The following is a 26,257-nucleotide window of genomic DNA, read 5'->3' on the forward strand; positions in this document are numbered from 1 at the left end:
GCCAGGAGAGCAAGACTCTCCTGGCTTCAGGGATAGCCGCCCGCTGCGCTCCGGAGGCTTCGCGTTGCTTTCGCAACCCCTCTCACTCTCCAGGCTTCAGGGATAGCCGCCCGAAACCTCCAGAGCAGTGCGTCTTATAGAATGAAAAATACGGTAATTAGGCCAATGGCCTATCTAGTCCAGCAGCCTCTTCTCACAGTCGTCAATCAAATGCCTGTGGTAAACCCAGAAGTCCTTCTTCACACAGCACAGAGTTAAACTATGGAAGTCGCTCCCACGGGAGGGTGTGGTAGCCATGTTAGATTAAAGCCGCAGCAGGTTTTATTTCAGGGGGTTGGACTGGATGACCGTGGGGTCCTTTTCCAACTCTACAATTCTATGCTAGTTGCTTAGAAATGCTCAAGGCCTTTCGAGGCCTTCTGATCTCATGAGCTGCATTCCCTCTGAGGGAAGAGGGGCAACAGGGCCCCATCTTTTTAGTGAATCAGCAGAACAACAAGGAGCCTGCAGAAGAGACCCAGCTAAGACCAGTTCTGTGGTTCAGCTGTACAGAAACAGCTACACGTGTCACATTTAGATTTATCTGCACAAGGGATTTGCTCTGCTGAAACAGTATAAAAGCGCTTTGGAAAAGGATGCAAGCAACGGAGGACATTGCATTGCCTCCAGGGAAAGAACTGGGCATATATTTAAGCAACAGCCACCAACCTAGCTGGCTTTAAAAGAGGACAAATCAAATTCATGGAGCACAAGACCAAGGAGATGGCTTCTGATAGCTACTAGCCTGGTGGCTCTGCTCTGCTTCCACAGTCGAAGGCAGCAATGCTTCTGAGTAATAGTTGCTGGAAACCTCAGGAGGGGGTGTGCTCTTGTGCTCAAATCCTGCTTTTCGTCTTCCCACTGGCCCATCTGGTTGAGCACTGTGAGAACAGGATGCTGGACTAGATGGGGCACTGGCCTCATCCAGCAGACTCTTCTTATTGCTCAAGGCATTTAGGGCTGTGAAAGAATCCATACCTGTTGGGGTCAGAGTGATTGGCCAGGATGTTGTAACAGCCCATGATCAATTTTTCATAGACACGTGACAGGAACTCGTCCGATTCCGCTGGGCCCAGGATCCTCTCGAGGGAGTTGCTGCTGATCTCTGCTACGCTCTCCGTGCTGGTCTCCAGGAGAAGGGGAAGCAGTGTGCGGATGACCTGGGGCGGGTTCAGTTCATCTGACCAGCTGGAGGTGGAGGGAGGGAAAAGAGGGCACTCAAAAGGCTGATGAGGAAGGGGCACGTAGCTCAGTAAAGGAGCACCTGCTTTGCATGCAGAAGGTCCCCAGTTCAATCCCCAGTCGGATCTCTAGCTAGGGCTGGGAACACCACCTGTCTAAAACCCAGGGGAGCTGCTCCTAGTCTGTGCAAGCAATACTGACTAGATGGGACCAATGGTCTTACTTGGTACAAGGCAGCGTTCTGTGTTTTTGGTTTTTATGGAAGCCGCCCAGAGTGGCTGGGGAGGCCCAGCCAGATGGGCGGGGTATAAATAATAAATTATTATTATTATTATTACTAAGGCAGCCTTTCTCAACCTGTGGGTCCCCAGATGTTGAACTACAATTCCCATCACCCCTAGCTAGCAAGGCCAGAGCTCAGGGATGATGGGAGTTGTAGTCCAACAACATCTGGCGACCCACAGGTTGAGAACCGCTGGTCTTAGGGAAGAGCCCTAGCTCAGCAGAAGAGGATCTGCAATGGTATCTCCAGGTAGGGCTAGGAAATGTCCCGTCTGGGGAGCTGCTGCCACTCAGATAGACAGACAGATGGCCCACCCCAAAGTGATGCCCATTGGTCTAGATGAAAGAGGGGCTGTCTGTGAACCAAACACATTTCCGCTTACACAATGAGGTCACCAGTGAGCCTGACCAAGGAGAGGAGGGTCCGCTTCAAGGAGGCTGCAAGGGGAAGGCTCTGGCTGCAGAGGGTGCCGAGGTGGGCGGCTTGCACCGCGCTGATGTAGCTCTCCGCTGGGATCGTGTCGTTGGCAAAAGCGTTGCGCTGGAAGCAAGCAAAAGAGCATCCAATGCTAGTCCCTCCTCACAGTAGGCCCACTAAATTAATTAACATGCCTCTCCCAGGTCCATTCATTTCAGAGTGTCTAATTGAGTTAGCTCCAACTCATTTGCTTTTGCTTTTTAAATACATTTCCTATATTACCATCTTCATTTAATGTTTATTCCAGGGCTATTTAGAGTGCACAATTAAGAGTGAGTAAAAAATGCAAGAAAACATTGTTTTTTTAAAAATCAGCAAATAAATACAATACCACGGAAAAATTGACTCCCAGGGTGTATAAAATTTAAGGGGTTGTACCCAGCACTGGTCTATGCAGAGGAGATCCACTGAAACGAACGGTCCTAAGTCAGGCATGTCCATTCATTTCAATGGGTCTACTCCGAGTAGGACTTAGTTGGCTACAGCCCTAAACTAAACAGCCCAAGGGAGTGTTTCAAAATCCAGATTTGGGTGGGTGAAAATACAGGTGAGAAAGCTGCTTCTTTTATGGCCACCAGCTGCAGTTGTATGAAGAAGACACAAAAGGCTTCCACCGAAATGGCTACAATCTGCCTCCGTGATTAGAGAAAGTGATGCTTCTGAATACCAGTTGCTGGAAACTGCAGGAGGGAGGGTGGCCTTGTGTGTGGATCCTGCTGGGGGGCGGGATTTCCCCATCGAGGCATCTGGTTGGCCACTGTGAAACAGGATGCTTCACTAAATGGGCCACTGGCCTGATCCAGCAGGCTCATTTTATGGTTCTTATCACACCATAAGGCAAGGTTTTGCTTTAAGGATAGCTGTCCCACAGCTGCTTTTGGGGGCTGGTCAAGTTAAGTTTTAAGCACCTTTTCCCCCTTCACCTCCTAGAGAGAGAAACCTCATAGCTAGCTTTTTTTTAAAAAAAAAAAATGTGGTAGTGCTCTGCTGAGTTGTTGTTTTTTTAATGTATTTTTATTAAAGATTTTCTTGAAGAGAGAGACCTCATAGCTAGCTTGAGAGATGTGTTTGTTAGGATATAGTTCCTTTCCACCTTAAAAGGGAACAGGCATGACAGTTGTGTGTCACATGCCTGTTTACTTGCCGCACAGTCTGCTGGGAACTTCTGTTTGTATATTGGTTTTGCTTTGCTGCTGTTTGCTTGGAAAAGAAGGGAAGCAGACATGTTTTTCCTTTGTTCCTGAACTATGCTGAATAAAGTGCTGTAAATGATGCTCAAACATGTCTCTGTCCGCCACTTCCGTTGTGAGGATTTATTCACTCTGCTGATAAGAGCGTGCCGAGTCTCTAAACGTATCTGAGGCTTGTGTCGCTGATTGATGCTGCACCGGGAACTGGAGATCGCCCAGCTGCCGGCCGGTGGCTGGAGCCAGCTGGGGGCCTGCCAAATGCCCCCGTCTCCCTGGCAGTATCCCAACAGTGTTAAGCAGAAGAGGAGATTAAACCAATGGATGAGCCTGCCATCTAGTGGGCAGAGAGGAGAGCTTACCACCATAAAGGTCCACTGAATGGGGACAAGGAGGAAGGAGAGGGAAATGTGAGAAGGTGAAGCAGCCAGTGTGAGCTGCTTCCTTTTCCCAACAACCGAGTTGTTACCGTCGGACTGGGACCTGAGAGACCAGGGTTCAAATCACCTCTCTGCCATGAAGCTCACTGGGTGACCTTGGGCCAGTCACCATCTCTCAGCGACCTACCTCACAGGGTTGTTGTGAGGATGAAATGGGGAAGGGGAGACCTGTATACACCATTTGGAGCTCCTTAGAGGAAAAGGCAGTATATAAATATAAAGGTAAAGGGACCCCTGACCATTAGGTCCAGTCGTGGCCGACTCTGGGGTTGCGGCGCTCATCTCGCTTTATTGGCCGAGGGAGCCGCCGTACAGCTTCTGGGTCATGTGGTCAGTATGACTAAGCCGCTTCTGGCGAACCAGAGCAGCGCACGGAAACGCCGTTTACCTTCCTGCCGGAGTGGTACCTATTTATCTACTTGCACTTTGATGTGCTTTCGAACTGCTAGGTTGGCAGGAGCAGGGACCGAGCAACGGGAGCTCATCCCATCGTGGGTAGCAAATGCGGGGGGGGGGGGGGAATACTTAGCCCTTTGCCACTGCAGCCAGAAAATAAACAATAATAGTAATATTTATAAAACTGGACTTACCCATGAGCCAATGTTTGGGAATTCATTGGTGTGGATGTTGTTCCATGATTCACACAAAGACTGCACAGCTGAAGGCAAGTTCTGGACAAGGGCTGGCCCTGCTCCACAGAAGACCGGCAAACAAGAGACACGCTTTCAGGGCACGAAGTCAAACTCCACCCAGGAACTTCATGGAGTTGGAGAGGCTCCAAGCTCAGCTGCCCGCTCACCCCCTCCCCCAACCAAATGGAGATGCTGGAGATTGAATCCAGGGCATTTTGAACGCATGTGCTCTACGTATGGAGGAGCAGTAACATCATGTGGGAATGCAATCACAGTGGTGCAGCCACACCAGGGAAGGAGGGCAAAAAACAGCTTACCTAAAGTGTTGGATTTGCATCGGCTGGAGCCGATAGCCAGGACGGCTGCGTAGCCCTGTAGCTTCTCCTCTGTGGGCTTGTTCTCAGAAGCGCCTTCTTCCGAGAGGCTCTGCAGTAAGTAAGACCTGCACCAGGGACAGGGGAGGGGAGGTTGGGAGTTCCAGATTCAGACTTTTGGGGGTCTCTGAGAAAAGATATCTCCCTCTCTCAAAATACTAGAACTCCAGGCCACCTGAAGAAGCTGAAAGCTGGACGATTCAGATCAGGCATAGTCAAACTGTGTGTGGAACTCCCTCCCACAAGAGGCAATGATGACCTCCAGCTTGGATGGTTTTAAGACAGGATCGGATAAATTCATGGAAGAGTTCAATCTTTTAACATTGTCTGTTAGCTAGAGCTGTGATCTCCCGGTGACTGAGCGACATTGCCAGACAAGAGGACATAGCCCAGGTAAAACCAGGGATGTTCCTAGGGGACCAGATTTATCGGACCATACCAGCCCCCTACCTTGCAGAAATTCACTATGTGGAATACCGTAGACTTCTTACAGCGGCTAGATTAAATGTCCTTTACTCTGCGATATTGTGGGGAAGGTACAGGGGAGTACCATACGCCCAGAGAACCTGTCATTGTGCCATGGGTGTGGTTGAGTCCACCGAACACATTCTCTTGACTTGCCCTTCTTATGCAGAGCTTAGACATAATTTTATAGACCCACTCCTATGTCAATCTAGCTTCCTATCCGGAGAAAACCAGGTTTTACACTTGCTGAATAACGTCACTAGAGCTATACCTTCCTTGGTGGCCAAATTTCTTTTTTTAGCTTTTAAGCGTCGCAAGATTATAATTGACTGTATTGATATGGGGCTATCTGTCTAGCCCATTTTAGTGTTGGCTAAGTTCTAAAATTTCCTGGAGCTTTTAACTGTGTATTGACAAATGTACTTTTTTTCTGACTGGCGGTCGAATAAAAGGTTGATGATGATGATTAAACTGTGGAACTCCCTCCCACAAGAGGCAATGATGACCTCCAACTTGGATGGTTTTATTTTTTTTTTTTTAAATATTTTTATTGGGTTTTCACATTTTATATAAACACAAACAACACACCAAAACAAACATAAAAAACAACGAACAAGAATAGTTCCCGAAAATCTTATTTTCTAACCCTAGTCCTTGACTTCCCCCCACCCCCTCCCCTGCATCCCTATTCCCAAACTTATGTCAGCAAGTTGGCATTTCTTCCATCTTAATATTAGTCCTTTTATAAAAAACAAAAATAAATTTTCCCTAAGTTGGACCCCAATTCTCTTCCCTCGATTTCTCATTTTTTCTTACATAATTTTCTTAATACTAAACCCCCTGGTCTTGAGTGTTGTTTAAATTTGATACTTCCCTCCCTCCCCTCCCCGCTTTGCGTCCTTTCCCGAGACATGTCCAAATTAACAGTTTTTAGCCTGGATTCCGGATATCCGAGGCTCTCAATTCTCTTTTAGTCCCTCTCCGCCGGTTTTGTTGGTAGTCCTTTTTGTCTGTCATCGAGTCTCGAAAGATTTCCTTAACAATCAATCCAATCAGTCCATAGTCTCTTCCCATATTTAAAGGCAACTGCTGAGGAATTTCCACAAGGCCTAAGTCTTGCTGATAGTCAAAATCAAAGTCTATGTGGAGGCCCCAATTGTACTTCTTTATTTCGAACTCCTGAATTCCATAAAGTCCCAGGGCCTCCACTTTCATCTTCTGTATCTTTCGTAGGCTTAGAGTGGATTTAATCCAATAGTCTCCTTGCTTGTATTCTCCAGATGTCGGCTTCTGGTTAGTACTTTCCCAGATAACTTGTTCTCTTTCTTGTTTTGTCTTCTCCTCTTCTTTGTTTATTGTTTCAAATTCAGCTGTGGGTTCTTTCTCACTCAGGCCCTCATTACTTTCAGCAGAACTACTTGTTTCCAAATCCAAGGTCGTCAATTGTTTACTCATAGCTGTAGTCTGCTCCTGTAGGGTTCCCACCAGTGAGAACATTCTTTCGATTTCTCTCAGTATCTTTCCACCCACAGCCATTGTAATTCCACAGAATTCCCCCTAGAGGGAATCTGGTTACTGAGTAACCTTTTCTCCAACAATCCTCTGTCCTATTATTGTTTCTTTGTTTCTCAAAATTTTAGTTCAATTGTAACTCCTTTTAATCCGGAGAGGTCTTAAACAGCAATTTTTTTCACTATTAATAGTCCATTTGACAGCTTTTGACAGCTGTCAAATTCTGCTCCTCTATACAGGCTCCAAAGCAGGTCGCTCCCGGGCCCGGGAGGGAGGGTTGTTTACCACAAAACAAAGACTCTTCCAACACTCCACTCTCCTGCTCAAATTTACCTTTCTAAATCTTGGAAGTTACTGTCTTTTTAAAACTCACCCTTTACAGGGTAGGCACTCCAGCTTAGTTCTTATTTCGTTGCTCTGGATCGTCTGCAAGGGGGGGGGTGGGGACTTCCTTTTAGCACACCCCCCGGTCGTCTCAAATTCAAAAGGTAAAAGTTTTAAAGTTCAGTTCCAAATTACTCACGGGTTCTTTTTTCAGTCCGAATTTCAAGGAAGGAAGTCAGCGCTCTCCAGTTATGGCTCGCGGCTTCGCTCAGCGGCGGTAGCGGTCGACTCTCAGTGCCACGCCGTCCCCTGTATCCCCTCCGTAGCCTTTAAAAAGGCTCATTGCGAATCAGGGGGGGCGCTTAAGGCACCCGCCGAGTCTTCAGTCCGCAGGCTTCCGCGCCTGCGGTTTTTAAGGGTCCCCGTGTCGCCGGCACGGCAAAGACCCATCCACCGCTGAGCCGATTCCCTCCGGAGCTCGGAGGGAATCCGCCATTTCCCGATCGCGCCAACCCGGAAGTCCCAACTTGGATGGTTTTAAGACAGGATCGGATAAATTCATGGAAGAGTTCAATCTTTTAACATTGTCTTTTATGTATTATGACTTTGCTGTTGATTATCGTCTAGTAATTATTTCCTGTAATAGCTGAAAGTGAATTTTTGTTTCGCTGTTATTTGCTGATATTCCAAGGGTTAATTTTATAGTGCAATATCTTATTCTAAATTGATCGTTGAACATGACTTTATTTGATGTAAGTTGCTTATTTTAAAGTCATATTTTTATTATTACTTATTTGCGCTGGATCAGAGTGGCATAGGATATGTGCTTTTTGTTGCGAATTGTGCTTTTGTCTACGGTTTGTAAACTGCCTCGCGTGTATCGATATAGAAAGGCGGTAAACAAATTAAAAGTGAAATGAAAAATGAAATGAAATGAAGGCTAATGATATGGTCCATCTCCACTGTTGGAGGCAGTAACACTACTGAATACCAGCTGCTGGGAATCACAGGTGTGAAGAGTGGGTTGCTGCATTCAGGACTTCCTTAAGGGCTTCCCTTAATGGGCATCTGGTTAGCTGTTGTGAGAACAGGTTGCTGGAGTAGATGGGCCCTTGGGCCAATTAGGCAGGGCTCTTCTTATGTTCTAAGGCAGGTTTTCCCCAACTTGGATCTCTAGCTGTTTTTGAACTATAACTCCCATCATCCCTAGCTAGTGGGACCAGTGATCAGGAATGATGGGAACTGTAGTCCAAAACCAGCTGGAGACCCAAGTTGGGGAAACCCTGTTCTAAGACAACCCTTCCAGGAATACGATGCAGCCCACTTACCTGGTGAAGGTGGCATAGGTGTCGATCAGCTGCAAGGTAGCTGGGAGCAAGTTCTTCGTGATCTCAGACGACTTGTGGGGGTCAGTCTCAGCGGCCAGCTTGGAGAAGTGCTCGTCAAGGGAGACCTGGACCTTGGAAATGGCGGCGTCCAGGGTATAAATCGACTGCAAGCTGGGGATCTCGTGCAGCCTAAGGATGGTGGTGCAGTCGATCCCACAGAACGAGGAGATCTTTGGAAAGAATGGCAGCAGTTATTTTTACTGGGAACATTTGGATCCCAAACCTTCCCTCCTAGCAGGCTTGGGGTGGCTTGCATGGAGCCAACTTGTTTTATTCTCAAAATAGAACCCTGCAATAGCACATTAGGTTAAGAGAGACTTGCCTGAAATCACCCAAATGAGTTTCACAGGCAAGATAGGATCAGGAATCTGGGTCACATTCTAACTTGGTCTTTGCTAACCGGGTGCCAACAGCTGTCCTGGGCAAGTCTGATTCAAAAAGATGTCTGAAACATCTGGATATTGCCAGGTCGTTCTATTATTATTGTTACCCTCCATGGAAGATTCAGGACAGACAAAAGGACTTGTTAACCCAGTGCATAGTTAAACAATAGAACTCCCTCCCATAGGAGGCAGAGATGGCTGCCAACTTGGATGGCTTTAAAAAAAGAGGATTGGACCAATTAACGAGAGAGGATATGGTTATCAGTGGCTCCTAGTATGGTGGCTATGTTCTGCCTCCACAGCTGGATCCTGCTGGAAAACCACAGAGGGCAAAAGTGCGCTTGCGCTTGGGTCCTGTTTGCAAGTTTGCCACAGGCACCTGGTTGGCCACTATGAGAACAGGAGGTTGGGATACACAGGCCATTGCACTGATCCAGGATGTTCAATACGTTCTTGTGTACCTTAGTCCTCTCACTACCCTCTGCACTGCATCAGAGCAGGTAACAAAAATCCAGCTGCCGCCACTAGTTCTATGCACCTCAACACACACCTGTCTGGCAAAGTACTCCTCTGCTATTTCCACGTCGTACTTCACACAGCTGCACTTGACCGAGGTCAGCTCAACGAGAGAAGTGGCGTGTTCAGATTTCATGCCCTGCTTAACAAGGTGATCCTAAGGGAAAGGAGGAGAAAACAAAAAGAGACAATACACCGTGAGAAAGAGAACTGCAACAGGCCTGAAGCATCTCTTACGCTGAAAGGTAATTTCATGAAAAGTGCATGCCACAGTGAATCAAACAGGTAACTTCCGGGGTCTCAGCAGCGCATGAGAACAGAGAGTGGCTGTGTTTGACCACAACGCTTAAGAATTACAGTGGTACCTCTGGTTACGTACTTAATTCGTTCCAGAGGTCCCTTCTTAACCTGAAACTGTTCTTAACCTGAAGCACCACTTTAGCTAATGGGGCCTCCCACTGCTGCCGTGCCGCCGCGCAATTTCTGTTCTCATCCTGAAGCAAAGTTCTTAACCCGAGGTACTATTTCTGGGTTAGCGGAGTCTGTAACCTGAAGTGTATGTAACCTGAAGCGTATGTAACCCGAGGTACCACTGTATTGTGTTATTATTGTTCCATCTCTGGAACACTCTCCCACATGTAAGATTGGCTGGTGCCAACATTGTCAACTTTTCAGCACCAGGGAAATATATTTTTTGCCGTTCCATGTATGGGGGCAGTGGCTATTTTATGTGTTCATCCTGTTGCTGGGGGAGGGAGGATATTCTTATTTTGTAACTGAACAGCTGTTGTTTAAACAGCAGCTTGAGGAAACAACCAAAATCCAACAAGCTGTGGCTAATCTTAACTATAGTTTGCTAAAACAACAACAATTTATTTGTTCCCTGCCCTGAATGGGTTGCCCCAGCCACTCTGGAAGGCTATAGGCTGGGAGGCTATTTCTAACCATGGTTTATTTAGCTGCCTTGTTTCAGCAAACCATAGTTATACAGTGGTACCCCGCAAGACGAATGCCTCGCAAGACGGAAAACCCGCAAGACGAAAGGGTTTTCTGTTTTGGAGGCGCTTCGCAAGACGAATTTCCCTATGGGCTTGCTTCGCAAGATGAAAGCCCATAGGGAAATCTCCGGGGACCTGTTTTAAATGCTGGTGGTGGGGAGCAAAGCCTTTCCCCCCCTCCGGCCTTCAGAAGAGGTCCAGGAAGGCCGGCGGGGGCCGAAAGGCTTTGCTCCCCACCGCCAGCATTTTAAAAGCAGTCCAGCATAGCAGGGAAGCGCTTCCCGCTATCGCGGACGGCTTTTGAAGGCAGGCGGGGGGGGAAAGACTTTCGCCCCCCGGCGGCCTACAGAAGAGGTCCTGGACCTCTTCTGAAGGCCGGCGGGGGGCGAAAGTCTCCCCCCCCCCTGCCTGCCTTGCCGGGAGAGCGGAGAAAGGCAGCGCCCTTCTCCGCTGTCGCCGATGGCTTTGGAAGGCAGGCGGGGGGGGGAAGACTTTCACCCCCCGCCAGCCTTCAGAAGAGGTCCTGGACCTCTTCTGAAGGCTGGCGGGGGGCAAAAGTCTTTGTCCCCCTGCCTGCCTTCCCAGGGGCTTTTAAATTGCCCCGGACAGTGGAGAAGTCCTCCGCTGTCCCGGGGCGATTTTAAAATGCCACCCGCCAGCATTTTAAGATCGCCCCGGACAGCGGAGAAGTCCTCCGCTGTCCCGGGGTTTTTTAAAATGCTGGGGGTGGGAAGAAAAGCCCTTGCCCCCCCCCCCAGCCTTCAGAAGAGGTCGGGGACAGACTGTCCCCGGACCAGGTCTGAAGGCGGTTTCCCTAGGAACGCATTAATTGATTTTCAATGCATTCCTATGGGAAACCGTGCATCGCAAGACGAAAAACTCGCAAGACGAAGAGACTTGCGGAACAAATTAATTTCGTCTTGCGAGGCACCACTGTAATTAATGACAGCTTTGACTTTGGAGATAACAGCTAAGCTGTACATAATCCTAAAGTAGGACTTCTTACAGCTCACTTGCAGGAGGGAAGTACAAGTCTGCCTTGGTGTAACAGTAAACCATGGTTTAGGGTAAAGGTAAAGGTACCCCTGCCTTTACGGGCCAGTCGTGTCCGACTCTAGGGTTGTGCGCCCATCTCACTTAAGAGGCCAGGGGCCAGCGTTGTCCGGAGACACTTCCGGGTCACGTGGCCAGCATGACGAAGCTGCTCTGGCGAGCCAGCACCAGCACAGCACACGGAAACGCCGTTTACCTTCCCGCTATAAAGCGGTACCTATTTATCTACTTGCACTTAGGGGTGCTTTCGAACTGCTAGGTGGGCAGGAGCTGGGACCGAAAGACGGGAGCTCACCCCGCCACGGGGATTCAAACCGCCGACCATACGATCGGCAAGCACTGTGGTTTTACCCACAGCGCCACCCGCGTCCCCAAACCATGGTTTAGCTGTATTTATTTATATGTGTCAACTCCAATAAACCAAAAAAGTCTCAAAGACTTACAATGAAAGGAAAATGCAATACGTGGCGAACACAACCATTAAAACAATGCTACACAGTGGATCACTGGATGTGGACAAGCAGGGATAAATGGGGATGATTCCATCTAGACGACCTACAAAACCTGAAGTTCTCAGGCCAAGCGGAGCAGCTACCTTGATCCAGCTGACGTAGGTGGGGATACGCAGACGGGAAGACCAGCGCAAGGTGTGCAGGATGTCACACTCGCTCATCTCAGGGCTGTTCATCGCCAGCTGGTTCATGTAGTTCTTGGAGGGTGGCAAGATCCCCAGGATCCGCCAGAGGATCAAGAAGTAGTATTGAAGCGCACAGGCCTCCTGAGCAAAAGAAGACGCAAGACAGAATTAGCCAGCTGCAGTTCTGTAACAACCCTCAGGGACTAAAACTGAAAGGGAAGCCAAAGGCAAGGAAGCCTAATCGATATAGAAAGCCCTGCAGAGGGACATAGGAAGCATCCTTCTATTGAGTCGGCCCATCGGTCCAGCCAAGAACATCCTTGCCTATACTGACTGCCAGCGGTTCTACAAAGTTTCACAGGCAGAGGTCTCTCCCAACCCTACCTTCTGGAAATGCCAGGGATTGAACCAGAAACTTTCTGCAAGCAGAACACATGTGCGGCCATAGTATATGACCCTTCCCTCTCATACAAATCTCATGTCTTGGGCAAATGAGGGAACCCAGAACCTTCTGTGAGGATGGCTCACATCATCATGCCAGTTCAACGACCAGAGTCTCAACAGGCCTCTACTGTCTACTCGGGACCACCTTTACTTATTCCGCTCCTGCACTAGGTCCCACAACTGAGCCACATTGCTGCCGCCTGCCCCACTTGTAAGCTGCACAGTGCAAAAGATGAACCACCACTGCCAAGAGACTCAGAGGACAGATCGGCAGCTGAGTTCCCTGCCAGATTCATCCAGTGAAACAAATTCAAGTTTATCTGGAGACGGCAGCAGAAGAACAGCCACATCAAAGTCTGGCTCAGGAGCCAGAGGTGCCCTTACCAGTGCGGTGACATTTTTGTTCTCCTTTCTTCGGAGGGTGTCGAACTGGGAGCCAGCAGCCAGCAGCGAGGTGAGGGCCGAGTACAGGTCATCGTATTTTGTGGCCTTCGCAAACAAGACCTCGCACACCTGAAAGAGAAGCAGAGGAGTCCAAATAATAATAATAATAATAAATTTTATTTATATCCCGCCCTCCCCAGCCGAAGCCGGGCTCAGGGCGGCTAACAACACTAAAATAGTGCAACATTATAAAAACATCATAAGAATTAATTAAAATCAAAATTGATGGCAACCATAAACTAAAGTATTGTAAAGATTGCCAAAGGAGGGAGTCAGGCTGTGCCCTAACCAAAGGCCTGGTGGAACAGCTCTGTCTTGCAGGCCCTGCGGAAAGATGTCAAGTCCTGCAGGGCCCTGGTCTCTTGTGACAGAGCGTTCCACCAGGTTGGAGCCGCAGCCGAAAAAGCCCTGGCTCTAGTTGAGGCCAGCCTAACCTCTCTGTGGCCTGGGACCTTCAAGATGTTTTTATTTGAGGACCGTAAGTTCCTCTGTGGGGCATACCAGGAGAGGCGGTCCCGTAGATACGAGGGTCCTAGGCTGTGGCTTTGCTCCACTCGCCACTCTGGTTCAGAGGATCTGCTAAAAGTACAATTTTGCCCCCACAGGAAAAATGCCTTCCTTTAGGCCAGCGGGTCCCAAAGGAGGAAATGGGGAGAGCTGAGAGGCAAGGGGGAGGCAGTGAGGGACAGGAGGTATAAAAAGACTTTGAAAAGCTGGTATTGATGGATCAAGTTATTTGTTGAATTAACTGGATTTTGAATAAATGTGCAATTAACTGTTAATTAACTGTAAAGCTTTTGAATTTTATTGTGTTATTATCTTCCTTAGCGGATTATGCAAACCACTGTACTGAATAATGCTTTTTTATAGGGAAGAGAGTGTTGGGAATATTCCATTCCACCTTAAGGAGTAGACATGGAACTGTTGTGTGTCACATGTCTGTTTACATTCCTGCACAGCTTGCTGGGAACGTCCATTGTGTGTATAGCTTTTGCTTTTGACTGTCTCTCTGAGAAGACAAAGAGAGAGATGACTTGTTTCTTTGTCCTGATTTATGATTAATAAATCTGTAGTTGTAGTGTGCTTCCACAAGCCTCAGGCCTATTCTGTGTGCGCAGTTCGCTCTGCTGACATAGTGTGCCCTGGTTTTGAAGCCTGGGTCGCTGACTTACGTCAGAGCAGAGGCCAATGGGTCTTCGCAGCGGGACAGCTGGAAGGAGACAACCCAGCTGGGGCTAGCCAGCTGGCCTTGCAACCCTCTGCATGCAGACAGAGGGCACTGGGGCACATGGGTTAAGACCACACCCTCAAAAGAGAAAAAGCAGTTATTCTAAGTTTGGGAAACACAGCTTTAGGTCTCGCACACTGTACGTGCAATGATCCACTGGGGCCCGCAGTTGGTACCAAGCCAGCTGCCAAACACTGCTGGACATCACCAAGGAAGCCTTGCCCATTGTAGCAAAATTCAAGCCCTACAGGGGTGGGAGATGCTTATAGGTACCGTGTTATCAAGGCGGTTCAGATCGTCCTCTGGTGCTTCCGGCGAGAGAATGCAGTAGAATCTGGGTTGGGGGGCTGCATCTGGGAGAAACAGAACAATTCAAAGGACTGGGTTATTTTAAGTTTCCTCCAAGGGAACACAGAAACACAGATGTAAGTGATCTTTGAAACCAAGACAGCTAGGCTTTCAAATGCCTCAATAGGAGATGGGAAGCAGGGCTCACTGTGAGCTTTGCCAAAGCTCAGCTCCATCAGGCACTTCCTGAACTGTGCTAGCTGATCTTTATCAAAACAACTGCTTAAAAAATGGCGGCCCAAGTTCCTTTCTTTCCTGCCCCCTTTCCCCATGTGGGTTGGGTTTTTTTAAGATTGTAAACTGATTGTATTTAAAGCCACTCATGTGGAGGCTTTTCAGCTGAAGAGAAGAGAAGATACACTCATCAGCTCCATCACCACGGTGAATTAAAACAAAAACAACAAAAAGATTTGCTGCATTTGGAAAAGTCCTAAAATAAGCTTCGAACTGTTTGAATGCCACTAACCATCGAGGGAAACCATACCTCCACCAGCTTACTCAAGAGACCCACCTGATGAGCAGTGCTTGGCCCAGTTCTCTTCCACTTCCTTGAACCCGTGGTAGAGGGGAGAAGAGGTTCGCCGACTGCCATCCTGGGACCCGCCAGCCCAAACAATGGGTGGGGTGAGCAAGTTGTATTGCACCTAAAAAGGCAAGCAGAGGGAGGACAGATGTGAGGGGAGCAAAGAACAACGTCAGTTTGGTTGGCTGCTCATCACAGAATCACAGAACTATAGAGCTGGAAGGGACTCCCAACGGTCATCTAGCCCAACCCGTGTGCCACAATGCAGGAATCGCAGTTAAAGAATCCCTGGCCTGAGGACTGCAGCACCCAGCAGCAGAGCAACACCCATCCACAGTGCTCACCTGTTCAAACAGGTACATCGGAACCTTTGAATATTGGTGAAGCAGGTAGTCGAAGACCAAGAGGAGGCGGGCCAGGAGAAGAGGGACGCAGCTCAGCTGCGAATCCAGGTTGGCCATCAGCTCCAGGATGGTCTGGATGCAGAGAGTCAAGACCGACCGGCGGCCTTTCTCGGAGAAGCTGTGGAAGATCAGCAGGAGCAGCTGGAGGTGCTCGACGTTCAGGTCCTCGGTGTCGCCAGGGAGCATCCCCTGCATGGCATTCTGCTTCAGGGTGCCCACAAACCTGCCAAGGGGGGCAGGGAAGAAGCAGGGAATGGGTCACAGCAAAGCAAGGAGCTCAACAGCACCAGGTATAACTCTGGCATATGACAAAAGCTATACAAGGAAGGTCCTGACTTCGGAAGATTCCATCGCTTTGGGGCTGCCCTCCCCTGGACTGCCACCCCCGAATGTCTGAGGGTGGTGGAACTACAAAGCAGGGGCTTTAAGGTCTACCAACGTGTTTGAAAAAGCAGGACTCCAATCTTAACATATATAAGGGACACAGCGGCATGGGAGGAAGTTGAGTATTATCCCGGTGAAAATACTACAGTGGTGCCTCGCAAGACGAAAAGAATCCATTCTGCGAAGCAAGCCCATTGACGGATTAGCGGATTAGCGCTATTAGTGGCTTTTAGCGGCTTATTGGCTGATCGGATCAGCTGATAAGCGGCTTAGTGGCTTAGAAAAAGGGGGGGGGGAGGAAAAAAACCCGCAGGAACTCGCAAGACATTGTCGTCTTGCGAAGCAAGCCCATAGGAAATTCGTCTAGCGAAGCACCTCCAAAACGGAAAACTCTTTTGTCTAGTGAGTTTTCCGTCTTGCGAGGCATTCGTCTTGCGGGGCACCACTGTAGTTGATGAGACCCGTTGTTTCTCATTCAGCAAGGCCTTGACTACAGCTCTCCTTTACCCCCTTGCTCACCTCTCCCAAACCTTCAGGCATTCGGGCACGTCAGGGTCTCCTTGGGTGCTCGCTTTGTGCTGCCAGATGAGGAGGAGCCGAGAGAGGACAGACAAGCTCTGCGGGTGGATGTAAAGGGGCCAGGGGCCTTCGGAGAAAGGGGCCACGCCCAGCTGCTGCAGGAGAGTGCTCTGGCAAGAAGGGAAAAATAAGTGCCTGCATGAAGTCCTTCAATAAAATCTAAACAACTGCTGCCTTTGTCAGCATGGAGGTGCCATTTGGGGGACGTATGAAGCTCCCTTATATTGCGCCAGACCATCTAGCTCAGTGTTGTCTATACGATCAACAGTGGCTCTCCAGAGTTGTTGTTTTATTTACTTCTTAAAATTTATACACTCAATTGTTAAAAACAAACCACCACCACCACCACCACCCTCAAAGCAGTTTACAAAAAAGGTAACACAATCAAGCTATCAGTAAGAAAAACTAACAACAATTTAACACTATAGAAAGTCAAAATGACAATTAACCTAAAAACAGATTTAAAAACTCACACCAACTTTCTAAACAACTGGATAGGCTTGTCTAAACAAGAATGTTTCTAGCAGGGGCCAAAAAGAGTATGGTGAAGGCAGCTGCCTAGTATCAAGAAGCAGGGAGTTCCAAAACGTAGGTGCTGCCACACTAAAAGATCCAGTTCTTACAAATACAGATTGAGTGTTATATGGCATCTGTAAGATGCTGTGGATTGAACCTGTAACCTTCTGCATGCAAAGCAGATGTACTACCACTGAGCTCCTATCATTGTCCTTGACCACTGGACCATGCTAGCTGCTGTGAGCTGGAGTCCAATGGTTCCTTGAAGGCCACAGTTGGCTCCACAGCTCTGTTCTAGATTCAACTTGGGCATCAACTTTTCAGACATTAACACCACCCCACCATTCCCCCATGCTAATTTATAAACTTCTGGCCCTGGCTTTCCTAAGAGGTGGGGAGCCCTCTAGATCCTTTTTATTACTAGCCCCACACACAATGCGAGACTCACTTGCAAAGTGGGGGACTGTAGGTCCGAGGTCACCAAGGAGTGGTTGAAGTGGTACAGTGCAGCAGCAAATTCCTCCTCCTCTGTGGTACCTATGACAAAGGGCAGAGTCAGAGGAAATTTAAAGACTACTTGCAGAAACACTGTAAAATTAACGAATGTTAAAATGATGTTGGAATGGAAAATAAGTGGTATTGGTTAAAATATTATTAAGAATATGCAAATATGGATTAACAATGGTTGAAAATATATAGTTATAACAGGTTAAGATATTGTGTAAAGATAAATTATAGGGTAAGGATTTGCTGAAAGGAATCTCAAACGGGAATACAAAAGGGGAGGTGTGAGGAAGTCAGGAAACAAGTAAATGAACTATAAGACATGAAACACTGATTTTTCTGTTTTTTCAAACTGTTTTTTATACTTTTTGTGTGTTTTGTTCTTGGCATTTTTGTGCCCTTTTTTCTTCTTTTTTCTATTATGTTATTCTTTGTTCTTATCTCTTATGTTTAAATTTTGTAACTTTTTATTGTCTTTAAAACTCTAATAAATATTATTTTAAAAAAAGAAAACAAAGGGCAGATTCAGCTGGTTATCCCAGGATCCCACCACTTCACACAAAATAAACAGAAACCCGACATAGCTAAATGGAACCTCTTGGTTGAGGTGGTGTCAGAAGGCTGCACTTTGCTTACAATTACACTCGTCCATCTCTGATCTTCAGCCAGAACTTTTAAGTGACGAAAGACGCCACCAAAGATGGCCACCCCCTCTGTGTCCCTCTTTCTCCAGCAGCAGAGGAGACGCGGGGCTGCCACTGCCAGGGGCAGCTGCAAGTCTCCTGCTTGTGTACAATTCTGCCCTTACAATAATCAAATCACATCTGCCAGGTTCAGAGACAGCTAGGGACATGCCCTATGAAAATATGAAGCTGGCTGGACCATGTCAAGACCAGTGATCCATCGAGTTCAGGAGTGGGGAAACCTTTTATTTAACCCAAGGGCCACATTCCCCTCTGGGTAACTTTCTGGGGGGGGCACATGCCAGTGGTGGGCGGGGCCAGAGGAAAAAATGTGTGGGGCAATGAAGGTAAATTTTACTTTGCTGGAGATGGCTAGTTTTTACACACACACCCCTCTACCTTCCGTCCAGGCAAGCCAGAAACATCATCAGAGCTCAAGTAGACATTACAGCCAGGAAAAAAACCATTCAAGGAGGATGCAAAGCAGGACTGTGAAGGCCTAAGGTTGCCCATTCCAGATCTAGCTAAATTTCCCCTCCAGGGTCTCAAGCAAAGACACTAGGCTAGAATGGCAGGGGGTAGAGAGAGAAAGGACTTGCACCCCAACCTTTGATCCCGTCCTTGTCCACTTCCTTGATGATGCAGGCCAGCGTGGCCATGTGCTGCTCTGTCAGCGAGACGCTCAGGTAGTTGCGTATGAAATTGTTCCTGGAGTCCAGCATGGAGGAAGTCACAAAGTTCAGGATATTGGAGGCCAGGTTTAAAAACTAGAAGCCAAAGGAAAAGAGGAGACAGGAGAGATCGATGCATGAGCCAAACAGAAACTGGAATGGAACCAGGAGGATAATACCGTATTGGCCCGAATATAAGCCACACCTTTAAAATTGGAGAGGCGGGGGGGGATAAAAGCTCCTCCCCATTCCTCACGGCTCCTGGCTGCATACAGAGTCGTGTATTCAAATGGTCGCGAATATAAGCCACACTTTAACTTTTCACAGTCAGAACTGTGGGGGAAAGTGAGGCTTATATTCAGGCCAATATGGTAATCAGCTGTGCTTTCCCACAGATCCGTGTCACATCCCAAAAATTCACTTTTTGTGTTCAAAAATAGAAGGCCCAGGGTTTTTTGCTTCCAAAGGCCAACAGGTATTGAATATGGTCATCAGTACTGTCCCCCCGACCCCATACACACCTCCCTGCCCCATGTAGTCCTTATTGAAAGTCATTGTGTAAAGGGCACCTTTTATACTGCAAATTGCAGTATCCGGTATAAGTGTTTATGTGTACTTGTCTCAAAACAAAGAAACAGAACAATTTTTGGGTCCTCCGTGAATCTATCCAAGGTGGTGGCCATCACCGCCTCTTGTGGGGACGAGTCTCATGGTTCAACTATGTGCCACTGATTTCAATGGGTCTACACTGAGCAAAACCAGCTGGACACAACCCTAGGAAGTTCCCACCACACACCAGTTCTGGATCTTTGCGACTGGCCAAGATGTTCCCGTTTTCTCCGGCGGCCTGCTTGTTGGGGCTCTTCACTCGAGGGGAGCTCTCCAGGGGCGGGGGCGGGGGTGGCGGAGGAGGGGCCACTTTCTCTTTGCTGGGAGAAATGGTCTCCTCAAACCACTGCCCGAGGATGGGCTCGCTGTCGTCATCTAGGAAAAAACCCCAAAGTAAACACAGAGATTGTTTAAGAGACAAGAGCGTAACATACAATTAAGGGTCCTCTACTGCATCTATTGCTGCCACCATGAAACACAAATCCCCAGGCCTCCCCCGTTTTGCACGCACCCTGGCTGCTGTCTTCGGTGCTGCTGAAATCGTCCTCATAGTAAGTGTTGGAGTCTGTGGAAGCGCTCACGTCACTGCTCATGGAGCCCTTTCGTTGTCGCTGAAGAACACAAGCCTGAAAGTTTGGGTCGGCGGGGTGGGGTGGGAGGGAGGGAGGAGAAAGACCAGACCAGGTCAGCTGCTTTCTGCAAAGCTTAGCTCTTGAAAGCTTAGACTTCAAAGATGGTGGATGGGGGGGGGGGGAGTTTGGATTTGTTATCCCGCTTTATCAGTACCCGAAGGAGTCTCAAAGCGGCTAACAATCTCCTTTCCCTTCCTCCCCCACAACAAACACTCTGTGAGGTGAGTGGGGCTGAGAGACTTCAAAGAAGTGTGACTAGCCCAAGGTTACCCAGCAGCTGAACGTGGAGGAGCAGAGACGCGAACCCGGTTCACCAGATTATGAGTCCACTGCTCTTAACCACAACACCACACCGTAAAAGATGACTTTTACAAATGATGTAAAAAAAATTGAGCGAGTTTCTAGACCTCCAGGTTGAAGGAAGCCCAAGGGGCCCGTAAATACCTTTCTGTACGAGGTCGACAGCAAAGTCAGGAGCAAGTTTGTGAGGGGCACGGAGTCAATCAACCGCTGGATTCGCTGGATCGATGTGCTCTGGGCCATGATGTTCAGCACAGCCGGGGGGCCATCGGTCTCCCAGCCCTGGAGGGCGGAGGGTGAAAGCTGTGTTATTTTGTCATGTTCGGAAAGCAGAACCCATCAGAACCCTGATCCGAGTTGTCTTTCTCTCTCTCACCTTGTGAAGAGCTTCAACTTGCAGGTCTTGGAAGAGGGAAGTGAGCAGCTTAATGGCATGGTTGGCAAGGACAACAGACAGGACACTAAAACCCTGGTGCCTATGGAGAAGAGAAAAGGAAGCATTTTAAGAATCCAAGAGCTTTTCCATCTAAGATACAGGAAGGTGAGGGGGGGGGGGGAGTCCCTGACGTTACTCTCTTGACTGATACCAAACTTACCCTTTCCCAGGCCCCAGTTTGGGAGATCCCACTCCCTCTTTGGAACGAGCAATGATGTCCCGTACCCGGAGGGCAGCCAGGGGATCTTTCTCCTTCCCCTTATCAGCCAGGGCTGTGGGGCTGAGGTTCAAGATGAGAAACAGGCTGTTCAGCAAACACCAGGCGCCAAGCAGCTGGAAGTTCTGGTAGTGCTGCCATCCCAAGAAAGAGGGGGGAAAGAGTGAGAACCCATACAAACCCATGTTTAACTCCGCAACCACATTGATCTGCAAAACGAGCACTGTTACAGATGCCACACAATATTCATTCCACATTTGTAAGAAATCAATATTTTAGTGTAGCAGCACCTACACTTCGGAACTCCCTGTCTGTTGACACTAGGCGTGTGCTTTCACTCTGCTGCTTCCAAACCATTTTTGTTTGGGCAAAGCCTACCCAGACTTGCAGAATGTTGCTTTATTCTGGTTTTCAGCTTATCATTTATTTTAATTATTTTTTACAGTTTTAAGTAATAGTTTTCAACAACTTTTTAAATGATACTTCTTTTGTTTCACTCTTTTCTTTCAGTGGGTGGGGTGGGATGTTTTAATCCTGCTTTTTAAAAATCTGAATGTGTTTTAAGATTCCCCCCATTGTGTTTTTCACTGGTTTTGATGTAGGTTACTTATTGTAAGTTGCTTTGAGTTATTTTTTCAAAAAGCAACTAATAAGTTTAATAAAAAACAAACTACTACTACTTTTGGTAAACTGCTTTGAGGCCTTATTACAATCAAGTGCTTACAAATAAACCTTGCAGAAGAAAGAAATAACATTTCATTCCAGCCCTTCCATATGGGGCAAAGTTGCCAAGACAAAGGAGTTCTGCTTGGAGGTTATCGCCCTTACCTCCCCACCTGCACGGCGTGAGTTGCTGATGGCCTGCCCAATCATATCGTAGATTTCAAGCTGCAGACATAGATGGAAACAAGAGATTTCAGGACTTATATGAAAAGCTGCCATTTATACATGCATGCATACAAAAAAACCCACCCTTTGGGTTGCAAATTCAGCACCGTATCTTCCCTTCTGGACACACACCAAGAGGGATTCCCCTAAGCATCCAGCCTCCCCACTTACACATTTCTGCACAATGGTGGCTGCATCATTTTCGTAGTCTTCTTCTTTTGAACTTGTGGACCCAGTTCGGACCTGCTGGGTGCTGCCTACATGCAGGATGGCCATGCAGGTCGCAACACTCACGCCTGGGTGGAGAGAGAAAGAGAGGATCTCGGTGTCAGGCAGAGCCTCGCCTAGTGCTGTAAGCTACATCCCATAGTAAGTCTGGGCAGGGGGGCAAGAAGAAGTGTCCTCTGTGGCAAATTGAGGAAACCTTTTTTTAACTGTCAGTGCTTCTCTACAGAGTTCCTACTGAGAGACAAGTTTCCAAAGCACAAACCAGGTAGGCACCGTGACTGGGCTGTATTCAACTAAACTAGACTCGGCACAAACCAGACTTTAGCAGCCCGCTGCCCTCCAGAGGCTTTGGACTACAACTCCCATCAGCCCCTGCTGCAACTTGTGGTTCAAAACACCTGGAGGGTATGAGGCTGGCCTAGATGCAGTGGAATTAAGTTAGTCACATCCACTAATTTAAATGGATTATTATACTTACCCTATGAAACTAATCTACCCAAGTTAATCGTGTTTGGTAAACTCAATGGGTCTACTCTGAGTAGAACTAACTAGGTACAACCCATTGTTACTATTCGGTTGATGCAATGCCATTTGATGTGCACATCATGTGACAAAGCAGACGAGGGTAAGCCCATGCCCAGAGAAGCCTGCAATCTAAATTTCAACAAAGGGGAAACTTAATCGGAACAGGAGGGGCATAAGGAGAGCTGAGAAGAGGAAAAGGTCCATCCTTTCACTCTTGAGATCAGAATAACAATATGTGCCAAGTTCAGTTTCATTATGTTACTGTCAGGCAAGTGCTCACCTGCATAGAGGCAGCTAAGAGCCAGAACAGTGACGTCCTGGAGCCTTGTGGGAGTAAGAGGCTCCAGAACAGGGAGGGAGAGAGTATCCAAGGCCATGGTCACGTCAATCACCAGCGAATGGAACCTGCAGAATGAAGGTTGACAGCATTGGAAGGGTAGTTTGGGATTCACCAAGGCAGGGAAATCAGTGGCCCGCTGATGCTGAAACCCAGCACTGAACAGATGTAAGCCAGGGCCATCTGGCAACGTCCAACCCAGACTGGGTGATAGACTGGAGGGTGGGGGGGGGGGAGAACATAAAAAGGGGAGCTCTCTTTACCCGTTACGAACTGCAGTGGCATCAGCTACAGTGGCTGGCATGATGAAAAAGGAATTAGCGGACACAGCGTCCTGGAAGCGGTTTATGTAGCGCAGGAAGTAAGGGAGGTTCAGGCAGACCCGCAGCAGCTTCTCAGAGCCACCTGTTAAGAAGAAAGGCAAGCAGTGTGACAAAAAAAGAGAGCCCTGCTGGATCAGACCAATTCCTTTTCATAGAAATGTAGAGTTGGAAGGGACCACAAGGCTCCTGCAATACTGGAATCTTTTACCCAAAGTGGGGCTCAAACCCATGAACCTGGGATTAAGAGTCTCATGCTCTATCAACTGAGCCATCCCGCCATCCATCTTGTCCTGCCTCCTGTTTCTTCCCACAGTGGCCAATCAGAAAGCTTCAGGAGGAATACTAGTAGGGTGTGAAGGCAATAACCCTTTCCCTGCCCACCCTCTAGCAACTGGTGTTCAAGAATAGTCAGCCTCAGCCAATGGAAATGTTATACAGCTAGGGAAACCCAACTTCCTACTTTCCCCCCTCCTCCTTTCTTTTAAGATTGCTCGCTTGAAAACAAGTGATAGCAGTTGTAAGCATTAAATCCTTTCCCTACCAAGTTCTTGCAAGCTGGCCACGTTCTGAGCAATGAATATGCTCTTCGTCTTGGCTGCAGAGGCTTGGTCCGTGGACGCCTGGTCGTCACTTTCACCTTCCCCCTGAGGAGAAAAAGGAGATATGGGCACCAGCCATGGTGCCGCTCCACATTTACATAGTGCTTTTGTATTTTAGTGTATTACGATTTGAATTCTATGCAATGGAAATACAGGAAATAAAAGAAGCAATGAAAACACAATAAAAAAATCAGACAAAACCTAGCACAGCACATTGCAGTTGGCAGAACGGTGTGCCAAGAACCTTCAGCAATTTTCAAGCGGCTTGCAAGGAGGAAAGTTTGAGAACCACAGCCTTAAGACATAGGAAGTTATCTTGTACTGAATCAGACCAGTGGCTCAGTCCTGTCTCCAATGACCGGCAGCGACCCTCCAGCGGTCTTTTCCAGCCCTACCAAGGGATGCTACCAGGGAGTGAACCAAGCACTTTCTGCAAGCAAAGCAGGTACCCTACCACTAAGCTGCAGCCCTTCCCCAGCTCCTTTCACTTGAAGTGTTGTCACTGGGCAGAGGGAGTCTCCAGGCTTTCATACACACCTGAGTCTGTGGCAGGATTGGAGAGGTTGCCACTCTGGGATTAAAGACAGACGTCAGCTGGTTGAGGAAGTTCATTTGTACTTCCTTCTGTCGCAGTTCAGGGCTGACTGGAGATGCCAGCTCTTTCTGATCCTCCACTGCAGAAGGGAGAGAGGGAAACACATTAATTCAGCCCTTGCTTCAGGAACAGAAAGGCTGAATGTGATCGTCTGGTCACGTTCAGCACTAGAGAGCTCACAACAAAGTTTACCTATTTATTTCATTTAATATCCCACCTGTCCTCCAAGGAGCTCAAGATACCATTCAGGCTTCTCTCTGCACCTAACTGATTTATCCTCACAACAACCTTGCAAGGTAGACAAGGATGAGAAATGGCCAAGTGAGCTTAATGTAGCGTAACGTGGCTGAGTGGGGATTTGAACCCTAGCCTTACAGGTCACTGTCCAACACTCTAACCTGCTCCACCATACCACAGTTCTCACCATCAGAGAGGGTCTTCACTGTCTGGGGTAGTTTGGCTGACTTCATCATCGCTGTGAATGTGATGATTTCGGTTCTGTCAAGGCGGCTGCAGCCAGTACACAGGCCCTTGATCAGCAGGATCAGGTGTTTCTAAAGAGAAAGAGCCAACTTCAAAGGTGAAGGCAGATGTGAGGACATGCTTTGGTGGTATTTCAGTAAACACGGGTAGCAGAATTTTTATGGTACCCTGGTTATTACTATTATTTATTAATTATCTCCCACATATATCTCAAGGTGACGTACACAATATAATAAAAACAGCACAGAAAACAACAGAAAATGCATTTTAAAAGCAATACAAAGTAGGCAACCACGACAGACACATTCATCCGGCGTAACACAAGTTTAACTTAACAGGTAAGTGGAAATGGACCTAGCGGTACCACATCATCAAGGCTAGCTTTCTGTATGCCAAAAATGTAAGACTGTCATCATGTTGCTGTTTGCAAGGCTTTTGAAGCTTTCTGTTGAATATCTTGTTTAAATATTAGGGTTCAATATTGTTCCACAGGATGTGTACTACTTTAAAAGCCAGGGTGCAGATCCTGACCTAGTTTTTGCAGCTGTGTAGCAGGTGCTGATAAGTCATTAAAATTAGCCGAATAAGGTGATTACAGTGTTTCTTTTTTTTTTTTAACACATTGCATGTACCAGCAATTGTGAACGGTATATAATGTGCCGTATGTACCTTATTCTGTGTGTAATGAGTGGATGTTTACAGACACTATGCAGAAGGGATGACTGTAAGATGTACGTTTGAGCAGTTGTTATTAAACCTTGCAAAGCACTCTTTGCGTCTTTCCAGTGATTCCATCTGTGTGGTCTAATCTGCACGCACTCTGTGGCATGCTGCAATATGCAATACTTTCTACCCTGTAAGGAAACAGGACCATCTAATCCCATATATTCTCTACCCCAGCCTTCCCCAACAGTTCAATGCCTGGCAACTCCCGTTAAATAAAATCCCAGTTCACGTATTGGTGAGCCTTCCTTCTGGGCTGCGGAGATGCAGCATGAAAAGGGGTTGGTGGACAAGGTGTTCCTCTAGACCAGCCTTTGCCAACTTGATGCCCTCCAGGTGCTTTGGACTGCAACTCTCACCATCCCAGACTACTTACCATACTGGCTAGGGCTGATGGTTGAGGATGATGGGAGCTGCGAGTCCAGCAACATTCAGGGCAGGCAAGGGAGCACAGAAGCTCTGCACCCCTGGTTTAAGTCAAGCCTTGGAAACTTCTGGATGCATAGCATAGGCTCTACTATTAAACTATACCCATGCATACACACATTCTCATACACTATGAAAAAGGCCTCTCACCTGCGAAACGGCACAAGCCTCATCTGGGTTTTCAAGTCGCAGCAGGGAAAATTCAATCAGGACTTTGCAGGCAGCTGCCACAGACTGCAGCTGATTTCTAGGTACTAAAAAGCCAAAGATGTCAGATCATTCAAAGAGGCGTTAGTTCCCTACAAAGAAACCTCAGAA

At 47.8% G+C, this 26,257-nt stretch overlaps 1 protein-coding gene across 1 annotated transcript in view; it reads right to left on the reverse strand.

Annotated features, from left to right (window-relative positions):
* Positions 1-26,257, reverse strand: part of UBR4 (ubiquitin protein ligase E3 component n-recognin 4) — a 141,787-nt gene that overhangs the window by 106,515 nt on the left and 9,015 nt on the right. The window contains exons 3-29 of the mRNA XM_081203319.1: positions 26,090-26,193; positions 24,732-24,861; positions 24,250-24,386; positions 23,655-23,757; positions 23,054-23,195; positions 22,734-22,858; positions 21,872-21,996; positions 21,641-21,700; positions 20,756-20,946; positions 20,536-20,635; positions 20,304-20,441; positions 19,739-19,853; positions 19,415-19,602; positions 18,555-18,714; positions 17,209-17,297; positions 16,185-16,354; positions 15,222-15,504; positions 14,866-14,998; positions 14,280-14,359; positions 12,719-12,847; positions 11,849-12,031; positions 9,237-9,359; positions 8,244-8,473; positions 4,558-4,682; positions 4,199-4,296; positions 1,887-2,044; positions 1,018-1,227 (exon numbers count right to left, since the gene is read on the reverse strand). Of these exons, the coding sequence (XP_081059445.1) occupies positions 1,018-1,227; positions 1,887-2,044; positions 4,199-4,296; positions 4,558-4,682; positions 8,244-8,473; positions 9,237-9,359; positions 11,849-12,031; positions 12,719-12,847; positions 14,280-14,359; positions 14,866-14,998; positions 15,222-15,504; positions 16,185-16,354; positions 17,209-17,297; positions 18,555-18,714; positions 19,415-19,602; positions 19,739-19,853; positions 20,304-20,441; positions 20,536-20,635; positions 20,756-20,946; positions 21,641-21,700; positions 21,872-21,996; positions 22,734-22,858; positions 23,054-23,195; positions 23,655-23,757; positions 24,250-24,386; positions 24,732-24,861; positions 26,090-26,193 (3,829 nt within the window). The remainder of the gene's footprint in view (positions 1-1,017; positions 1,228-1,886; positions 2,045-4,198; positions 4,297-4,557; positions 4,683-8,243; positions 8,474-9,236; positions 9,360-11,848; positions 12,032-12,718; positions 12,848-14,279; positions 14,360-14,865; positions 14,999-15,221; positions 15,505-16,184; positions 16,355-17,208; positions 17,298-18,554; positions 18,715-19,414; positions 19,603-19,738; positions 19,854-20,303; positions 20,442-20,535; positions 20,636-20,755; positions 20,947-21,640; positions 21,701-21,871; positions 21,997-22,733; positions 22,859-23,053; positions 23,196-23,654; positions 23,758-24,249; positions 24,387-24,731; positions 24,862-26,089; positions 26,194-26,257) is intronic.

The sequence above is a fragment of the Podarcis bocagei genome (genome assembly GCF_964188305.1).
Source record: "Podarcis bocagei genome assembly, chromosome: 7".
In the NCBI taxonomy this organism is placed as follows: domain Eukaryota; kingdom Metazoa; phylum Chordata; class Lepidosauria; order Squamata; family Lacertidae; genus Podarcis; species Podarcis bocagei.